Genomic DNA, 17,232 nt, shown 5'->3' with positions numbered 1-17,232 from the left:
GAAGTGTGTGTGTGTGTGTGTGTGTGTGTGTGTGTGTGTGTGTGGTCAGTCCCATTGGGAAAGTTCAAGCACAATTCATAAACAAGCAAAATGAGGCAGTGTCTCCAAGACAACAGGCAGCTTAGAACCTGGCACCAGAGCTACACAGAGTCCTCCAGCCTCTCCTTCACAGGCATGGTCACTGTCCAAGGGACCAGAGGTCAGAGCTAGAGGCCTCTCCTTGAAGAGGAGGAGAGAAGAAAAAGGCCCGTGAAAGCCTCAGAGAAGAAGGTGATAGAGTCCAAGTATTTAAGATATTGATTGAGAGCTTGTTAGTTTGTTTTCACAATATGGATTGGGAAAGAGGCTACTGTACAAGATGGCTCTCGGGTCACTGGGTCCTTAGGTGTGACCTTTGACGTCTCTAAGCATCTCTCTTGAAGCAGCTTCTAGGCCACGTGCACACACCAAGCTGCAGAGCTCCCCTACAACACACACACACACACACACACACACACACACACACACACACACACACATTGAGCCCTGGCATGGGTCAGAGGGGACACTCAGACTCTGTGTCTGCCAAGTGAGTAATTGTGTCACTCTGTTCTTTGACTTGTAAAACAGAACAGTCCCTGTTTTACAGGCCTCCCTGAGAGCTGTTGGGTTACACAGGGGCCACAAGCCCGAAGCTCTCAGTACCGAAGCTGTGTGGAATTGCTGCTGTTTTCCTAGCTTGGAGATGCTCCAGAGGAACTAGCAGTGAGGAACTGGGCACATTGAATCACTGCAGTAAAGCCCAGGGCCACTGGCAGCATGAAAGTCCGTGGTGAGCCAGGCCTTTGCCTTCCAGGCCCATGAAGCACAGGCATGGGGCTGCCTGCGGGCATTCCAGTCATCGGTAGAGTGCTCTTGTGGTGTGTGAAGCTCTGGGTTTGGTCTTCAGCTCCATGTAAGCCAGATGTAGGGCCCTGCACCTCCCATCCCAGCACTCGGGGGTTAGAGCCAGGAGGATATAGGATGTTCAAGGTCTTCTTCACCAAAATATCAAATGGCTGGTCCCAAAACCAGCCTGGGCTATATTAGCTCCTGTGAAGGGCCTGCAATGGTGACTCAGCAATCAAAAATACTGCCTGCTCTTTCAGAAGACCCAGGTTCAGGCCCTAGAACCCACATGATGGCGGCTTACAACCATCAGGGACTCCAGTTTCAAGGAATCTGATATCCTCTTTTAGACTCTGGGGACTGCAGGCACATACATGTATGGTGCACATACATACATGCATGCATGCAAAACAGGCATATACATAATAAAACAAATATTATTTAAATCTAATAAACAAATACTAAAACTAGTTTTATTCAACTTAAACATTTAGCTTCATGGGCATAAAGGCCTAACTGTGCCATGGGGTAAGTAATGGAAAGGTTCTCTCTCTTTCTTCTGCCCTGGGTGCCCATCTGTAGCCTCTGCCTCTCTCCATGTGTTTCCCCAAAAAACATGTCATTTTGAGACTTTGAAAAAAAAATGCTGTGGAGAGACTATGTGACTTCTATCTTTATAAGATCTACTTTAAAAATGAGAATGTATCACATCTATATATCTGCAAATGCAAGAGTGACAACAAGCAAGACTTTTCAGAAAAGGAAGCCTACTAAATAGAATGTACTGGAATTGGGAATGAAACAACCTCAGACAGCTAGAGGCTAATGAGCAGTTGGAGAGGCCCACATCACCTTCACAGAGAAACAGGACTACAAGTTGCTTTGCACTTCAGAGCCTGGAACCCCTGTATGTCTGGTCTCCATTTCATAAATGCTAAAATTAATTTTATTCCACTTAAAAACTAAAGCCTATGGGCATAAGGATCAACTGTACGACATGGTAAAACATGGGAGCATGGGAGCTCTGCATGCCCAATTGTTACTGATGCTCTCTGGGCACGTACCACATCCACCAAAAGTTGTAGCCCAGAAGACCCCAGACCTGCACCCTCTTCTCTGAGATCCTGAAAGTAGGGTCCAGAGACCACCTCAGTGCATTGAGCACCCACAGTCCCCTGCGGGCTTCTCCCAGGCTCTCTTCCTACTGAGTTTAGTGCTGGTCCAGGCTAGGCTCTGCAGTAGGGCTGTGAGCCTGAATCAGCTGGTCAATTATGTTTTTGGGAACAGAAGATTGGTTTGGAACATACCCCGAACCAAGCAATTCCCAAAGGAACTGATTCCCATTTTGTAAAATCCACTCTGTCAAACCGAGGGAAACAGCATGGCCTGACTCCCGCTGCCAAGCCTTAGGACCTCTGGCTAATTCCTAAGGTTCTGATCAGCTTTAACTTGAATCCTGCCCTATTTCAATGACAGAAGGGCAGTGACAGGCTTTCAGGTTTGCTTTCCTAATACAAATTCATGACACCCCATTGAACATGCTCCCAAGAGGCAGCCTGCCCCTGACACCTGCCCCTTCCCAGGGTGACACAGAAGCATCTCCATGTCATCTGGATGATCATCAGTTTCCATTGTGCCTGACAGATGTCCTGACACACCAATTAATAGAGCCCCAACAAGAAGATGCTGGCCAGGGAGGCCACACAGCACGGCCATCCAGCTCTGTAGCAGAAGGGCTGGGGTTCAAATCATAGCTCCAGACTCTATCTCTAAACCTTGAACCTTCATTTCTTCATCATTAAAATGGGGACAAAGATGCAGTGAAGCTCAGCAATACAGGGCCTGTTCAGTATATATAAGGCCCAAAGGTTCAATTCGCAGAACCATTTTAAAAAGTAAATAAGCCCTGGGCTCGGTCCCCACTATGAAGCCAGAGTTGCTTAGACCTTCAAAAAATGTTGCCAGTGTAGTGTCGGCACATGAGAGATGTCTGATGTCATAATGTCGCCTGCGAACATCATTAATGGGAGCCATCATCAATGGTGGTACTCATCAGAGCCACTACTGAGCAAGGTCAAAAGGAAAATGGTGCTTATCCTCAGGGCTGAGAAAAGAGGTGAGGCTCTAGAAAAAAATAAAGGGCTCAGCTGCCCTGGAACAAGAGAAAATGGGAAAGTCACATTTCAGGGCAACCATTTGCCAATACGATACAATAAAATGGAAATGGAACGGACTGGGGATTTTCTTCCCCCACATAGTGATAACGGATTCCTCCAGCTTCCCCTTGTGCCGGTTTCTTGCCCAAATCACTTGCTTCCTGATGAGCCACTTTTGCTTTCCTGGAAGAGGTATGTCCCTGTAGTCACCCTATCACCTGGATTTATTCATTTAATATTTAATGGCCCCACCTGCTCTGTGCTGATGCTTTCTAGAAATGCCATTTGAGGCACTTGAGGCGGGACTGAGTGTCCAGGCAGATGCAAAGCCAGAAGTCCTCACACCCTCCTCACCTCCACCTGGAGTGCAGACTTTGGAATGGGTGCTCTAGTACTGGCCTGAGCTCCCAAACTGTCACCTCTGTCTCCATTTAGAGTTCATGATTTTGTATGTGTGGAATGTCCTAGTGTCTTCTTCCTACTGAAGAGTTACATTTGGCAAGTAACGGGTTCCTGTTATGAAATATAAATAGTGCTGCTCGTGAGCAGGAAGACCAAGTGAACAGATTGTAGCAAAGCTCTCTCTCTCTTTGGCTAACAGTCCCTCAGCACAACACCAAACAACAGATTATACAAGACTTCCCAGGAGCTGCCTAGGTGAGCAGAAATATGTCTGGTCACACCCAGACATATAAGTGGAATTCTGACATTGTTATAACATGGGTTGAGACAATTGCTGGTATGAAAAAATGTGCCCAGCATCATTTATGAAAAGCAATTTGGGGCTGGGTATGTTGGCAAATGCCTTTGATCCCAGCACTCTGGAGGCCGAACCAGGCAGATCACTGTCATTTCGAGGTCAGTCTGATCTATATGAGTTTCAGGCCAGCTAGGGCTACACAGTGAGCCTGGCTGGCCTGGAGCTCACCATGTAGACCTTTACCAGGATCTGATTCTTGGTCTTCCTGTTGCTCACAAGCACTGTTCATACTTCATAGCAGTAACCCTTTACTTGCCAAAAAATGGGGGAAAATGTCTCTCGTCAATAGGAAGAATACACTATGGCTATTGTAGGATATTCCACAAATACAAAATCAGGGGCTCTATATGGAGACAGGTGAGACCCTGTCTTAAATTTTAAAAAGAAAAATTTTTAAACAAAAGAAAAAAAAAGAATTTGGAAATGTTTTGTGTTTCCTTGACCCCTTCTTAGCAGGATGGTTTACTCTAAGTACAACAATGCCATGCAAGAGGCATGTATTTGATACATTATACGTGTGATAATGTGTGGGCTATATAGATGTGGGTCAATTCAATGGTCCTAAAATAAAATTTATAGGTTTATAAAATTTTATAAACATAAATTTCTGATAAACATAAACTTTCCCCCTAATTATATAAATTCTAATCCCTCCCTGGGAATGTTCTTATCCCCTGAATATATCATACATCTGGATAAATGTTATTAACATGTCCTGATTTGTCTTTGACTCGCACTAGTCAGACGTGTCCCTATGTCTATGTCTATTTCTGTATCTCTCTGTGTATGTGTGTGTGTGTATGTATGAATGTGTGTGTATACACAGGTTATGTGTGTGCATATGTGTGTATATACATATGTGTGGGTGTGTGTCTCTGGGAGTGTGCACATACTGGGATGTAAAGGGGTGTATTTATCTGTGTGTGTGTCTGAATGTGTGTAAGGGAGCCAGAGGTGTTAGAACTCATACTTTGCTATGGGTGAGTTCAGCTACGCCAAAAGCCAACTCTAGGAGGTGACAGTGCAGTTAGATGGTCCTGCCTGAGCTACTTCCAGTACTACCCCTATGCCAACACTCCTCAGTGCTCCTGGGATTTCTGAACACCAGTGCCTGCCTGCCTGCCTTTCTTTCCTCTTTCCTCCCTGGTTTTGTTGGTGCTGACCCAGGTCCTGGCCACGCAACTAGACTGATAGGCTATTAGGCTATCAGTTCTGTTCAAGTCTAAGGGTCTGGTCGTTCTGGAACAATAAGATTCCAGTCCCAGAAGTTAGCAGGCATAGACACCCAGAAGGCTCTAGACTTCAGGCTCAGAGTCATCGCCAGTAAATGGAGTGTGGCTAGAAAAGAAGTTGTTCTCTGACCTTGAAGAGCAGCCAAACCCCTGACCATCCCAACAACCAAGGGACTTCCAAGTCAACTAAAGTGCAAGATCTAGAAAAATGTGGCAGGAGAGCCCTGCTGCCCCCTTACAGAATTTAGACAACTTCCACGTCTGGGGCAAGGCACAGCCAAGCTGCACATCAAGGGTCACGGCTGTGCCCTCTGGTAATGTGCCCCTTTGGCTATCACTGCTTACCAGCCCTGCCCCAGCCCCAACGCCTTTAGCTTTCTTTCCCTGCCAGGCAGGTGTCCTGGTCCTGGTTCCACTTTCACCCACTTTAGAAGACTCCCACTCATTATGACACAAGACTCTCCTCAGATAACACTCCCCTAAAGAAACGGTTCAGAGCTCCAAGCTTCCAAGAAATGACAGATTTCCATGAACTGTGGATAAACACAAGATCCTCCTCGTGAAGTTGTATGAGAGAGGCCTAACACAGTGAGCTGTTATTGCCGAGACAGAGTTCTGGATCACACATTATTGGTCCCAGAATGAGGCATGACACGCAATTAAACCATATGGACACACGGCCGTTGTCAAAGTCAAGTTCGGTCCCCAGCCAGTTTCCACTTGGTCTCCTGTTCTCTATATTCTTCTGCCCTCTGAACCCCTGCACACGCTTCTCTACATCTGAGATATTCACCACAGCATCGACTTATAAGCCCCGTCCTCTCCCAGCTATATCAGCAAGTCTCCCATACAGGGCCTACTCCTGGCAGTCATAGCCCCTGAGCCTGAGCCCTACACCCAGGCAGAGCCAGTTGGGCCAGCACTAACATCCTTCTGACTTCTTTGGTCACACTCCTCTCCATGACATATCCCCGTTCATCCCTACATACTGCTATATCACATACCTCAATGGCCTTGTAGAAGATGCTTGTGCCTATTTGGACCACCTCCAGATTCTGCTCCTGCTCGTTCCGGGCACACTTGATGTAGGTCATCCAGCTTCGGTGGTCTTCCTGGCTGGCATCGATGAAGTAGCGTACTGTACCATCCTCATTGAATACCTAAGCACGGGTGGAACAGTGATGGGTGAGGCAGGGCCAGACCACACCTGTGACCCAGGCCAGACCTATCTGCTGACATTCTCCTTTCTACCAACAGCTCTAGGAAGTCAATAAAGCTATTGTCATCTATGCCTTCCAGTCCAGGAAAGGGAGGCTGGAGGGGGCGGGGCATGGTGATTTGTCCGAAGCAAAAGGTAAATAGGGAGTCAGTTTTCAAGGACCCATGGGCTCACTGTGACCAGACCCTCCACCCCCAGAAGAAAAAAGGTCTCCAAGAGATCCCTAAGCAGGCAACATGCTCTTCTGCTACCTGTCCTTAAAGGTGCAGATTCGTGGGGCAGAGCAGTGGAGAGTATAGCACAGGGCCTCAGAGAGGGATCCAAGAGCTTGGGAGGCAAATCTAGCTCACTGGGGTCTTTTGGCCTGACCTAAGCCCCTCTGTGAAGCTGCTAAGGGTCCTCAGAGATCAAACCACACCCTAGCTTTCTGACTGGGCAACAGCTGGAAGACACCCACTAGGCCCAGGTGTCCAGGAAAGGGAGAAGGCAAGGGCTGGGGGTGGGAGGTGGGGTCATCTCTCTGCTCTCCTCATCCAGGTCCTGTGAACAGCTGCCACCCTTAGCTTGCTGGGCTTCTGCCAGGTGCAGCTGCTAGGGTGGCAAGATGGAGTAAGATGGAGAGGAAGGTGTAGCATCTGGTTACTGAGGGTCTGCGAGGGAAGAATGATGGGGAGAGAGCCACCACAGGGCCGGCATCCCTGTATCTGACACTGTCTGAGGTGGGCTAGAGTCAAAAGGCCAGGGGTGGGAGCCTTTCAGACACCCAGGTCCTTCTGCAAAATGAGAATAATAACTGAGGGGGGTTGACCTCACAGTTTTCAGGCTGGGCCATCAGACTGCTGACTCAACACCCAGTCAGCCATGGTTATTTTGGATGCCTCAGGCCCAGGATTGGGAAACCTATTCTTCAGAAACACTCACTTCTCCCCTCTCCATTCCAGCCACACTTCACCACAGGCCAGCCTCAGAGACCAACTCTTGTTGCCTCTAAAGCCAGGGAATGAACCTGAGCAGCGAGATGGCTCCTTCCCAGCCTGTGCAATCAGGACCCCTCTGGATCTTAGCGCCCGTGGGACGCTGCAAAATATGGCTAACAGGCGTGCTTGGGAGACTTGGAAACAAGAGTGCTCGGACATTTCCCAAAACAGGTAAAAGAGAAAGAACCTTTGGCAGAGAAAGCTCCAGGCCTTGAGAGTCTTACTCCCAGGGAGTGTACAAACTCCAGCATCCACAGCTCCCAGGGAGGACTGAAGCTCTAGCAGGGGCCAGAGACAGGGCTCCTTTCTGACGCCAGTAGATACAGCCCCCCGCAGGGAGCCAGCCCACCTGCCAGCCGGAATCCCTGCCAAAGCTCCCACCTACCTCCCACATCAGGTTGTTGTTTTTGCAGATATCCACATGCTCTGGGGCAATGACTCGGCCAGTGAAGGGGCCCATCTCTGTGCCTGCCTTGATCCACGTCTTGGAGAAGATGCCAAGGCCCTCGCCTGGGATGGAACTCTGGGCGATGATCACTTCCACTGGCAGCACCAAGCTAGATAGCTTCTGCACTTCTATGGGGATTAGAGGAAGCCGGTCATATCTGCGCAAAGATGACCCTGATCTTCCCATCCCGGATGCGCTCTCGCCCTGCTTCGTGCCTGAGAGCACAAGCAGCCCCAACTCGGGGCAAATCTCTCCAGCGCTGTAGGCATGCGCGCAGAGGTTCAGCTTCATTTTACAACCCAGGACCCTCGGTGCCCTCTAAACGCAACCGGTTCATGGTAGTTCTTTTATTTTTCTTGTGGGCGGAGAGTTACTGGGGATCGAACCCAAACCCTTGCGCATGAAACGCTACGCCACCGCCGAGCTATATCATCAGCTCTTAGGGCTCGTTTCAAAGTCTTTCCAAAAATTCTCCAAACATCCACAACCTTCACCGTCTTCCATCGCGGAAAAACTTAGGAGCCACTGAAACCACTTTGTGTTTACAGACAGGGAAACTGAGGCTGGGTCTGGCGAAGAGGTATCGTCCAACCCGGGACTCTCAGTCTTGTTCCTGGCTCTTCTGGGTTCACTGCGTGCCTCCCGGACTCGGTCAGCACTGGGGACAGAGCCCCAGCTTGAAAGGTGGCACCAGCGCAGAAGAAACACTTGCTTCTACAAACTGAGCTCTGCGCCACCTCACACACACACACACACACACACACACACACACACTCACACACCCCTCCCCCGTGATCTTCCCTGCCACACCAGTATCCCTCTCTCCTCCCAAGTTCTAGAGTGCCAGAGAGGGCGGTACCCGGTTCAGGCGAGCTCTGAAGTCGCTTTAATGGGCGAGGAAGAACCAGCGGTCCCTAACCCCGAGAGGATCCCCGGTGGGGCCTCTGCGGCAGGGGTGGGAGCGTTGAAGCGCACAGGGGCGGCCTCCATGTCTTACAAGGTTCCCCTCTAAGCTACCTGGGAAAATACCCGGCGAGCCGGCCGGCTGAAAGGGGGGGTTAAACGGTGTCCATTGCGGAGCGGCCGGCAATTTGTTACGCTGTTAAAGTGATCGCATTCATTCGGCTCCATTCGAAAGAAATTGCTAATTCTAAATTCATTAGCCCTGGAAGAAAGCTGTAGCAGTAAATTGTATCTCAATGCGGAGGGGACTTGTTTAAAAGGGGCCGAGGAATTCCCCTTACAAAAAGGCAGGATTAGATGGTTGACATAGCGTGAATGGAAGTGGAATTAGTCTTCACGGTAAATTAAGAGAGGAACAGCGATCTTAAAGGGGAAGAGAGGGCGTCGCTCAGAGACGCCAGCGCTGGGGAAAGATATTGTTTGCGGGGTGACGAATGAGGAATAAGAACTTGAGACATCTTAAAGAAAAGAAACTTTCCTCGCTCTCTTTCTCTCCCTCGCTCTCTGCGGCTTTTTCTCTACGGCCTGCCCGCCCTCCGCCCCTTCCCCGGCCCCGGCTGTCTTTTAAAGTTTTTGGTTTAAGTGGGAACTTTCTCGGGTCAAGCCCAAGTTAACCAAATGAATTTAAAACCCCTTCTTTTTGAGTCAACTGCTATTACACGCCCAGTAAGGCTTTTAATGCCAGGAAACCGCCAGCTCCAGGCTGGAGGGTGGGGTGGAGAGATGAGACACAGGAGAGCCCAGGCTGCCCGAGGTAGGTCGCTCCGTTCCTTGGGATTTGGTCCTAGAGCCTCCTGCATTCCTAGATGCCTCTTCTCTGCTTCCGTGAGGCAGTTGCAACACTGGTTTGACCCACGAAAAAAACTGAGGTGCACAGATCAAGGAGAGCGCATCCTGGCTGGGAGCGGCAGTCCCAGCCCCAGTGTTCTCCACCTGGCCCCCGCGCCTCTAACCTGAGAACTGGGGGTAGCCAGGAAGAGAGAAGGAGAGTAGCCCCGACGGCATGACTCACCTCCGGAGAAGGACTGCGCCAGGACCTCGGCCGTGAAGGCGGTCTTTGGGCTGGCGTGGTGGCTCTTGTCCTCCAGCAGCTGTTCGCCTAGCACGTTGCGCCATCGGCCATATAAGAAACTGTGCAGGATGTCGGAGGTGATGACCTCTGCCAGCGCCAGCCCCGGAGCCTTCAGCCCGGTTTTGAGCACCAGGGCCTCAGCTGGGAGCACAGAGCCCATCATGGGCGGCCAAGGGCTCGCCGCCGGCGCCGCGGAAAGGATGACTGGGTGGACTCCGGAGAGGTGGGCAACGAAGAGGGATCAAAGGAGTGAAAAGAGAGGAGGGTGACACAACACGAGGGAGGAGGAGGAGGAGGAGGAGGAAGAGGAGCAGGAGGAGGGTGCACTGGGGAGTGCGTGGCAAGGGATGGCTGGGAGGACAGGGAATCAAGCTGGGGATTCACAAAATCCGCAGAGATGGCAGAGATGGCACGGAGGGCTGGAAGTCCGCGGATGGAGACAGGGGTGGATACCAGGAGGGGTACGGGAAGGGTGGGTGGCGGGTGGCTGCAGAAAGACAACGACCAAGGACTCTCGGTTCCCCACTCGCCCAGCCAGGACCGTCCTCCCCTTGGCAAAATCTCGGCTCTTTTATAGGAGCCGCAGTGACCCTCCTAATTGGTTATTAATGACCCCCTGACGTCGAAGGACAGACTTGTACCCGGCCAGGCTCGAAGGAGCCTTCACCGACAGCGCGAGGGGCGGGGGCAGCGTGCGGACCGCTCAGAATAGTCCCCCTCTGCTCCTCCCTCTCCTCCGATCCTTCCTCCTCCTCCCCCTCCTCCTCTCCCCGTGGGAAGCTCCAGGCAGGGAGGGAGGCTCAGCCCGCGGCCCGGAGCGGGGAGGGGGCATGTGGGGGGGGGTGCTGGGGTTGAAGAAGGGGATGCTGCGCAGCGAGGCTTGCCTTTACTCCCGGGACTAGACTGAGCAAGAGGGGGCGTGTGGCTGCTGGCCCCACGGGTCCCTATGCCCACCCGGGCCAAGCAATGGATCCCAGCCTAGACCTTCACCTTCCTAGCTCTGCGGGCCACTCCCAGAGCTGCCTGAGCTTTGCTGTTCTCCTTGACCAAGCCCAGTACTCTGTCCGATTCCCACCTATCCTTAGCCCCACAGCCTCTCCTGCACTCTTTAGAGGCTTCACTCCCTAGGCTGCGGTAGCATTCGGAAAGCTTGGGTGATGCAGATCTCTGGCGCTGGCAGCGCTACCCAAGCGGGCGCTTCGCCCTAAACGGGCTCCCCGACAGCTCTGCTCGCCGCGCACAGCCAGTGTCAAACTTCTGCCAGCACGGAGGGCTGCTGAGGAAGAACCTCGGGCGTCGCCGTCGGGGCTGGATCTCACCTACGATAGATAGGCTCCCAGCCCTACGAGTACTAAGCTGGGAGTGGGGAGTATTGAAAAGCCATCAAATGCTAGCATCTGTGGGATACCCTAGAGCAATGTAAGATGGGAATTGCAGACCCAAAATGCCTCTGAAACTGCGGCCAGCCCAGGGCAAAGCCATCAGCTGGCCTCTGCTTTGGAGTCAGGCTGCTAGGATTTCGACCTAGGAAGCTGCCAGACAGACGTTCCTCTTTCTTTTTGGTCTCTTAATGATCATTCTTTCTTTCCCGGGTCCTTTCTCTTCCTTCTTTCCCCTTCCCGCTATCCCCCCTCGCTCCTCCAGTGGATTCTGTATCGTCTTTCCAAGGTACCTGGGAGCCAGTTCCACACCTCTTCAGAAAGAGTTGCCAAGTCGGGAAGATCACGGCTTCCTGTGTGCACCGAAGCCTCCTGGACGCCTTAGACCACCCCCACACCAGCTCCAGAAAGGACCACGTTGGAGGGGGTTTGGGCACCCCTCACTCAACAGCTTAAGTCCTCAGAACCCCCTCCCTCCACACTCCTCCCATGCAATTCCAGATTGCGCAACGGAAAGTTCCGCAGCCTGGCAGCCTGGTTTGTGTGAGTTCCCCGTGTTAGGTCTCCACGGTATAGTGAAGACTCTTCAGGCCTTCGAAGCCCTGTGACTTGGGCGTGGGTAGCGCTGGCAGCTCAGGACTGAGATCTGACCCACGAGCCAGCTTCTAATGCCTCTAGGAAAAGAACCCTTTCCCACCAGCAGCTCCCCAGAGCTAAGCGTGCCTCGTTCTTGGCAACCATGGGATTCCAGGTCTCTATAAGCTCTAGTTGGAGCCAGTGGTCTCTGGCATTCTCAGCCCGGCAGGCGGGAGACTAAAGCGCCAAGCCGGCGATAGGAAGTCTGCAGATGCAAAACCTCTGGAGCCCAGTGGTGTACCGGGCAGGGAGAGGGACCAACGGGCAGGGCGCCAGCAGAGGGCAGCGCTGCAGAGGAGCAAGTGCTGCCGGTGGGTAAGAGTTCCTTGCAGATGCCGCCGCCGGTGAGCTAAATCCTTTCGCGGAGGGGTCCAGTCTGGATGGGAGTATGGAATCCAATGGCTGGGTGGCAAGGGATCCTGACCGGCGCCTGGATCTTGGCTTCTGTGAAGCCTAAGTGGAGAGGAGACTGAGCTGGGCAGAAGAATATCAGGACTGGGGGTCTCAGCCTCCAACCCCGAAGTCTTCCTCAGCGCTTGCCGCAGACTGACGGAAGACAGCAGTGCATCCTGGGGACAGCCCTTCTCTTCTCTGGGCCTCTGGGCTCCTGTGGACAGTGGCTTGAGTTGGACTATACGCTGTGCTTTCTTCCCAGCCTGTCACCCTTCGGATCGGATCTTTTGGCTTTCCCTGGAGCTGAGCAGGATTTTTAACAATTCTCTCATCTACACTCTACTGTGAAATTCTCCCAAGTCCCAGAGTCCTTCATGCCTGGAACGAATTTTCTTTTCGTTCCAATCCCAAGATCGGAAGTCAAAGGACAGAAGGACGGAAGGCTCTGGCTGAGACCAGGACCCCCTCCTTACTTTCCTCAGGTCCCCCAAAACCTGAGGAGAGTATGCTGGAGGAGAGAGAGGAAGCCTAAACAACCTCCTAGCTGCGGTGCTCACAGACCTGGGATGTAGTTGCTGCGCCCTCGAATTTTGAGCTTCTGGCCTAGCGATAGTCCCACCTGGCCCTATACACTCTCAAAATCAAACCCTGTAGGGAGGACTGCCCACCGGGATCGAACAGTAAGGCCCTTGAGCGCGCATCACTTTGCGTGGAGACTTCGAGAGAAAACGCTGCGGGTTCACAGTGGATGAATCACGTCTCTGGGACCCAGGCGCCGAGTGTGCCTGCGCGAAGACCCCTCCCATGGACCCGGCTGGGTCGGAGCTCCAAGGCACCGCCCCCGCCCCCTTCATCGCGCCCGCGGGCTGTCGCTCGGCGATCTCTTTAATATTCATGGGCGTTAATAGAGAGGCCCCCAGTATATCGGCCCATTGTGGGCGGCTCGTAGGGCTTGAATAGACCCCGGCCCTCTTTCTTCGCAGAGGCTTCCCGAGGGGCCGGGCCAGGAGTGAATGGCCCCTCTTCCCGCTCCTCACCCACCCCCACCCCCTTTTCAGGGACAACATCTTTATCCCCGCTGCTGCTGCTGCCGCCGCCGCTGCCGCCGCCCGAGCCCCATTCACTCGGCCGGCACTCTGGGCGGAACGAATCAATCGGCAGCGGCTCTTCGGAGGTCATCTCCGCCGCCCGTGCCCCATCCCCCAGCTCACGGGAGTGGGGACAAGGGAGGCAGCGGTCGGCCAACAGACCCACCAGCGAAGGGACCCCGAGTGGGGTGTAGGAGGACAGGGCAGGATAGGGTGGTGATCGGATGGGAACGATGGGTGGCTGAGCCAAGGTACACCAAGAGGGTCTCAGGACTCCGCCTCGGCCAGGCCGGGCTAATTCCAACTTGTTGCCTCTGGCAGGGAGCCCAGGGGACCAGGGCAACAGTGCGAGCCCGGAGATGAGTCCCTCGTCCCTTCCAGTCGCCAGCTCGCATCCCTTCGGGTCCGCGTCCGCAACCACGAGACCCGGAGCACGGGGAGCAGCCGGAGGCTCTGGTCCAGCCCTCAGGACACGTCGGTTCCTTGTAATGCGTGCGAATGGGCTCTGCTCCTTGATGGGTCATCGGGACCACGGCAGCGGCAGCGTAGACCAAATTCCAACCCTTAAGTCACCGCCGGTCGTCCCCGGCCTCAGTGCCCCAGGCGTGAGTCGGTCAGGCTGGGCCAACTCGATGGGTCCCCGCCCCTCCCGTCCCGGAGGCGCTAGGAGAAAAGAAGCTCATTGTCCGCCAAGAAATACATTTTGGGGCCCCGCAGAAAAAGCTCCTGTTTTGAACTTTAGAAGAAAGTCTCCTGCCCTTGCCCCTCACAGGGAGAGATTTGTCGTCCCACCAACTCCAGGGCCTCAGAGCGCCGCCTCCTCCCGAAACATCTGCCGGGGGAAAATCCACCCTGGAGGGCAGATCCTGCTGGCTTTAAGCCCCGAGAACTCATTAAAAAGATATTAGCGGCGGGGGCAGGTCCCGCGCAGGTATCGATCGACCGGAATGAGCCGAGCGGGGCTGGGGGCTGGGGTGAGGGGACAAGAAAGCGAAGAATGCGGCGGATCTGTGTCCGGAACCCCCACCTGGGCACAGTCGTGTGCACCCTGGCCCTGCGCTGCCGAGCCTCCCGCGGCTCCCTTGACGCCCCCAGCCAAGCCGGCCTAGCCGGCTCCTTCTAGCTCCTTGCCATTGCCTGAGGCTACAGGCACTCCCCCCACTCCGCCCGGTTTTCAGGCTTCGCCCCAGCTTCCTGCTGGCTGTGAGCTTCTATCTCGACACTGAGCTCCCGCCTTTTTGAAACCCTCTAGGCTTTCGCCATCCTCACACCCGGTTTCTCTCTTAGACAACAATTCTACCTCCTCTCCATCCCAAGCGTGGCTCAGGAAATGCTCTCTTTATAGGGGCCCAGGTGTACCCCCGCTCCCTGGTTCCGGTAGCTCCAGGGCGCCCCGGAGGACGCGGACAAAGGCGCGACGGGCTGCCTAAACCGAATGGGAACTCTTGCGGGCCGGTCTTCAACTGACGTGACTGGAGCCAGCAGCTGAGAGTCGGCTGTGGCCAGAACGAAGATGGTGGTCTCTCTGTTAGCCCCATCTCCACCCTAATTAGCCTCTGAGACCAGTGAGAGACAAAGGCGCGCCCCGGTGTACCCACGTCGAGCACTGAGCTGGAGCCTGGGCAGACAGGTGACTGGGACTAGAGTTTTCCCACGAGTCCAGAGCTAGATGTCTCTTCTTCCTAGGGCGTTCCGACCCCCATACTCCATGGCTCAGCCCTCTTCGGCCACCATCCTGGCTGTCCACTGGAAAAACTCTGGAGGAGGCTGGGAACCAGGAGAAGCAATGACAGATTGACCGAGGTTTCTGGAGGCAGAGGGCGCAGAGGTGGGGAGAGAGACTGAGGCAGAGGCAGAGACAGCAGGAGACAAACAAAGTGAACATCTGAGAGACACGAACACCAGAAGGGATGAAGGAGGCAAAGGATTGCAAGAAAACCAGGACTAAGAGGAGTCAGAGGTCCCGCTGAGAAGTAGTAGGAACTTCAGACACAAAATGGGGGTACTGGCTAAAGGATGCTCCAGGAAATAAGCAGAGAGGAAAGATGAGGAGATTGGATTCCCTAGAGTCGAGGTGGCAGCCATCAAGGGATACCAAGGACCCCTTCCCAACCTACTCACACCCCTTTTCTCCCAGAGTACCTTTTCCATACTCCTCCCTCCAACCCCCATCACCTCAACCTTTCTGGGTTGGTTGTTTGTTTTTTCCCAAGTAGCTTCCCTGAAGGGCTTCCAGTTTCCAGCCCAGCCTCCCGGCAGTCGTTACCCCCCCTCCCCCCACCCCCGCAGAAGGCGGGGGAGGAGGAACTGCCTGTGTCCTACCATCTGCCTCACCTGCTCCCTGGAAATGAGAGAGGCCTCGGGTTACTTCTTTTTTTGTGTCAGGTCCTGGACAGCTTGGAGTTTCCATGGCAAAACCAGCCCTTGATCTCTCGGAATAGCTTACAGGAGGGCTCACCCTGGTGAACCAGGAATGATGGCAGCCTGCCTTAGGCTACTCCGGTGGTCCTGTCCCTTGCTCTTTAGGGTCTGACACATACTAGGTGCTGTGTCTATGGATGACAGATGGCTGTTTGTCATGCTGGTGGCTTCTTGGCTTCATCCACAGATTGGAAACAATAAACTTTCCTTTCATGAAACCTTTGGTACCCGGACCAAACCTAGGCTCCAGCTTCACAGTGGCCATTGAAATGATGCCCAGGCTGTTCCTTCTAACACTGCTGTCATCCCCAGGGATACTTTAGGAACCTATGGGGAAAGGCCCAGGGTATCTCAGGTGTGCATCCAAGCCCGGCTCTTGCAGATTCTACCAAGAACCAAGACAGCCACTTTCCCTATCTGTGTCTGCATCTGCAAAACGGGAATAAGGAAAGAACCTCTACCTGCAAATGGAAACCAACCAGTAAGTAAGGAGAGGTCAGAACAAAACCAAGCACTTAATATGACTCATCTTAAGTCATCCTCACCCCATCACACCAAAGTAACGGATGGCTGTGGCAAGGCACAGAAGACAGGTATCTCTGGAATATTCCACATATGGAAAATATCGTCAACTGTGTAACACTAAGACAATAACAATTACAAATGCTGGCAAGATGGTTCCAACAGTAAGGGGGCTTGCAGCCAAGCCTGATGACTTAAGTTTGATCCCTGGGATACAGGTAGCATAAGGAGAGAACTGACTCCCTCCGGTTGTCCTTTGACACACACTCATATACAAACACATAAAATAAACATTTTATTTAAAAAATATTGCTGTTAGTGTCTGTCTGTCTGCCTGTCTGTCTGTCTGTGTGCCTGATGAGGTCAGGGGCATCTGCTCCCCTGCAGCTGGAGCTGCAACAGGCAGTGTGAGACGTCTGATACAGTAGTGCATGCCTTTCTTCACAGAACTCAGGAGACAGAGGAAGAAGTCTGTGAGTTTGAGGCCAGCCTGGTCTACATAGTGAATTGGGGGGTAGGGGTGGCGGGGTGGCAGGGAGGAATGATATGAGAGACCCTATCTCCAACAAGCAAAAAAATATTAATTTTTACTGGTTTTAATTATACATACATGTATATGTCTATGTGTGGGAATGTGCACAGATGCCAGGGGAGACCAGAAGATGGCATTGGAACCCCTAGGGCTGGAGCTACAGGTGGTTGTAAGCTGAGCTGAATATGAGTCCTTTGGAACTGCAGGAAAAGTACTAAGCTTGAGCTTGAGCCTCTCAACCCCAGGTGGAAGGAGACAGGAGATGACAGACTCTGGAAATGTGTACCCTTGTACTTTAACTTACACACACATACCTTATGGCCTGATCACACATACACATACACACACACACATATCACACACATATATCATACACAAACATCATACACACATGTAACAGATACAGATGCATCATACACACAACAGACACACACATCACAGACACATCTCACACACACACACACAAAATCATGCATACACCAAGGCCCACAGATACTCATCTATTTTCACAGTCTGTGATGTGAGGAAATTAACCCCTTGTTTGCAGTAGCCATTGCGGTTAGGTTG

The 17,232-nt window shown here is 52.8% G+C and overlaps 1 protein-coding gene across 6 annotated transcripts in view; it reads right to left on the bottom strand.

The window, feature by feature from the left end:
* Positions 1-15,452, bottom strand: part of Prdm12 (PR/SET domain 12) — a 21,601-nt gene extending 6,149 nt beyond the window's left edge. The window contains exons 1-4 of one of the 6 annotated variants that reach the window (XM_031369758.1): positions 15,366-15,452; positions 14,785-14,957; positions 7,597-7,787; positions 6,020-6,175 (exon numbers count right to left, since the gene is read on the bottom strand). In XM_031369758.1, the coding sequence (XP_031225618.1) occupies positions 6,020-6,175; positions 7,597-7,671 (231 nt within the window). In that variant the 5' untranslated portion in view covers positions 7,672-7,787; positions 14,785-14,957; positions 15,366-15,452. Of the gene's footprint in view, positions 1-6,019; positions 6,176-7,596; positions 7,788-9,634; positions 12,964-14,490; positions 14,998-15,365 lie in introns of those variants that run through there. The other 5 variants (XM_031369757.1, XM_031369759.1, XM_031369754.1 and 2 more) reach the window with 5 other exon arrangements.
* Between the last annotated feature and the right edge of the window lie 1,780 nt (positions 15,453-17,232).

This window comes from Mastomys coucha, unplaced genomic scaffold (assembly GCF_008632895.1).
Source record: "Mastomys coucha isolate ucsf_1 unplaced genomic scaffold, UCSF_Mcou_1 pScaffold15, whole genome shotgun sequence".
Lineage (NCBI taxonomy): Eukaryota > Metazoa > Chordata > Mammalia > Rodentia > Muridae > Mastomys > Mastomys coucha.
This window is presented reverse-complemented; position numbering and strand designations above follow the sequence as displayed.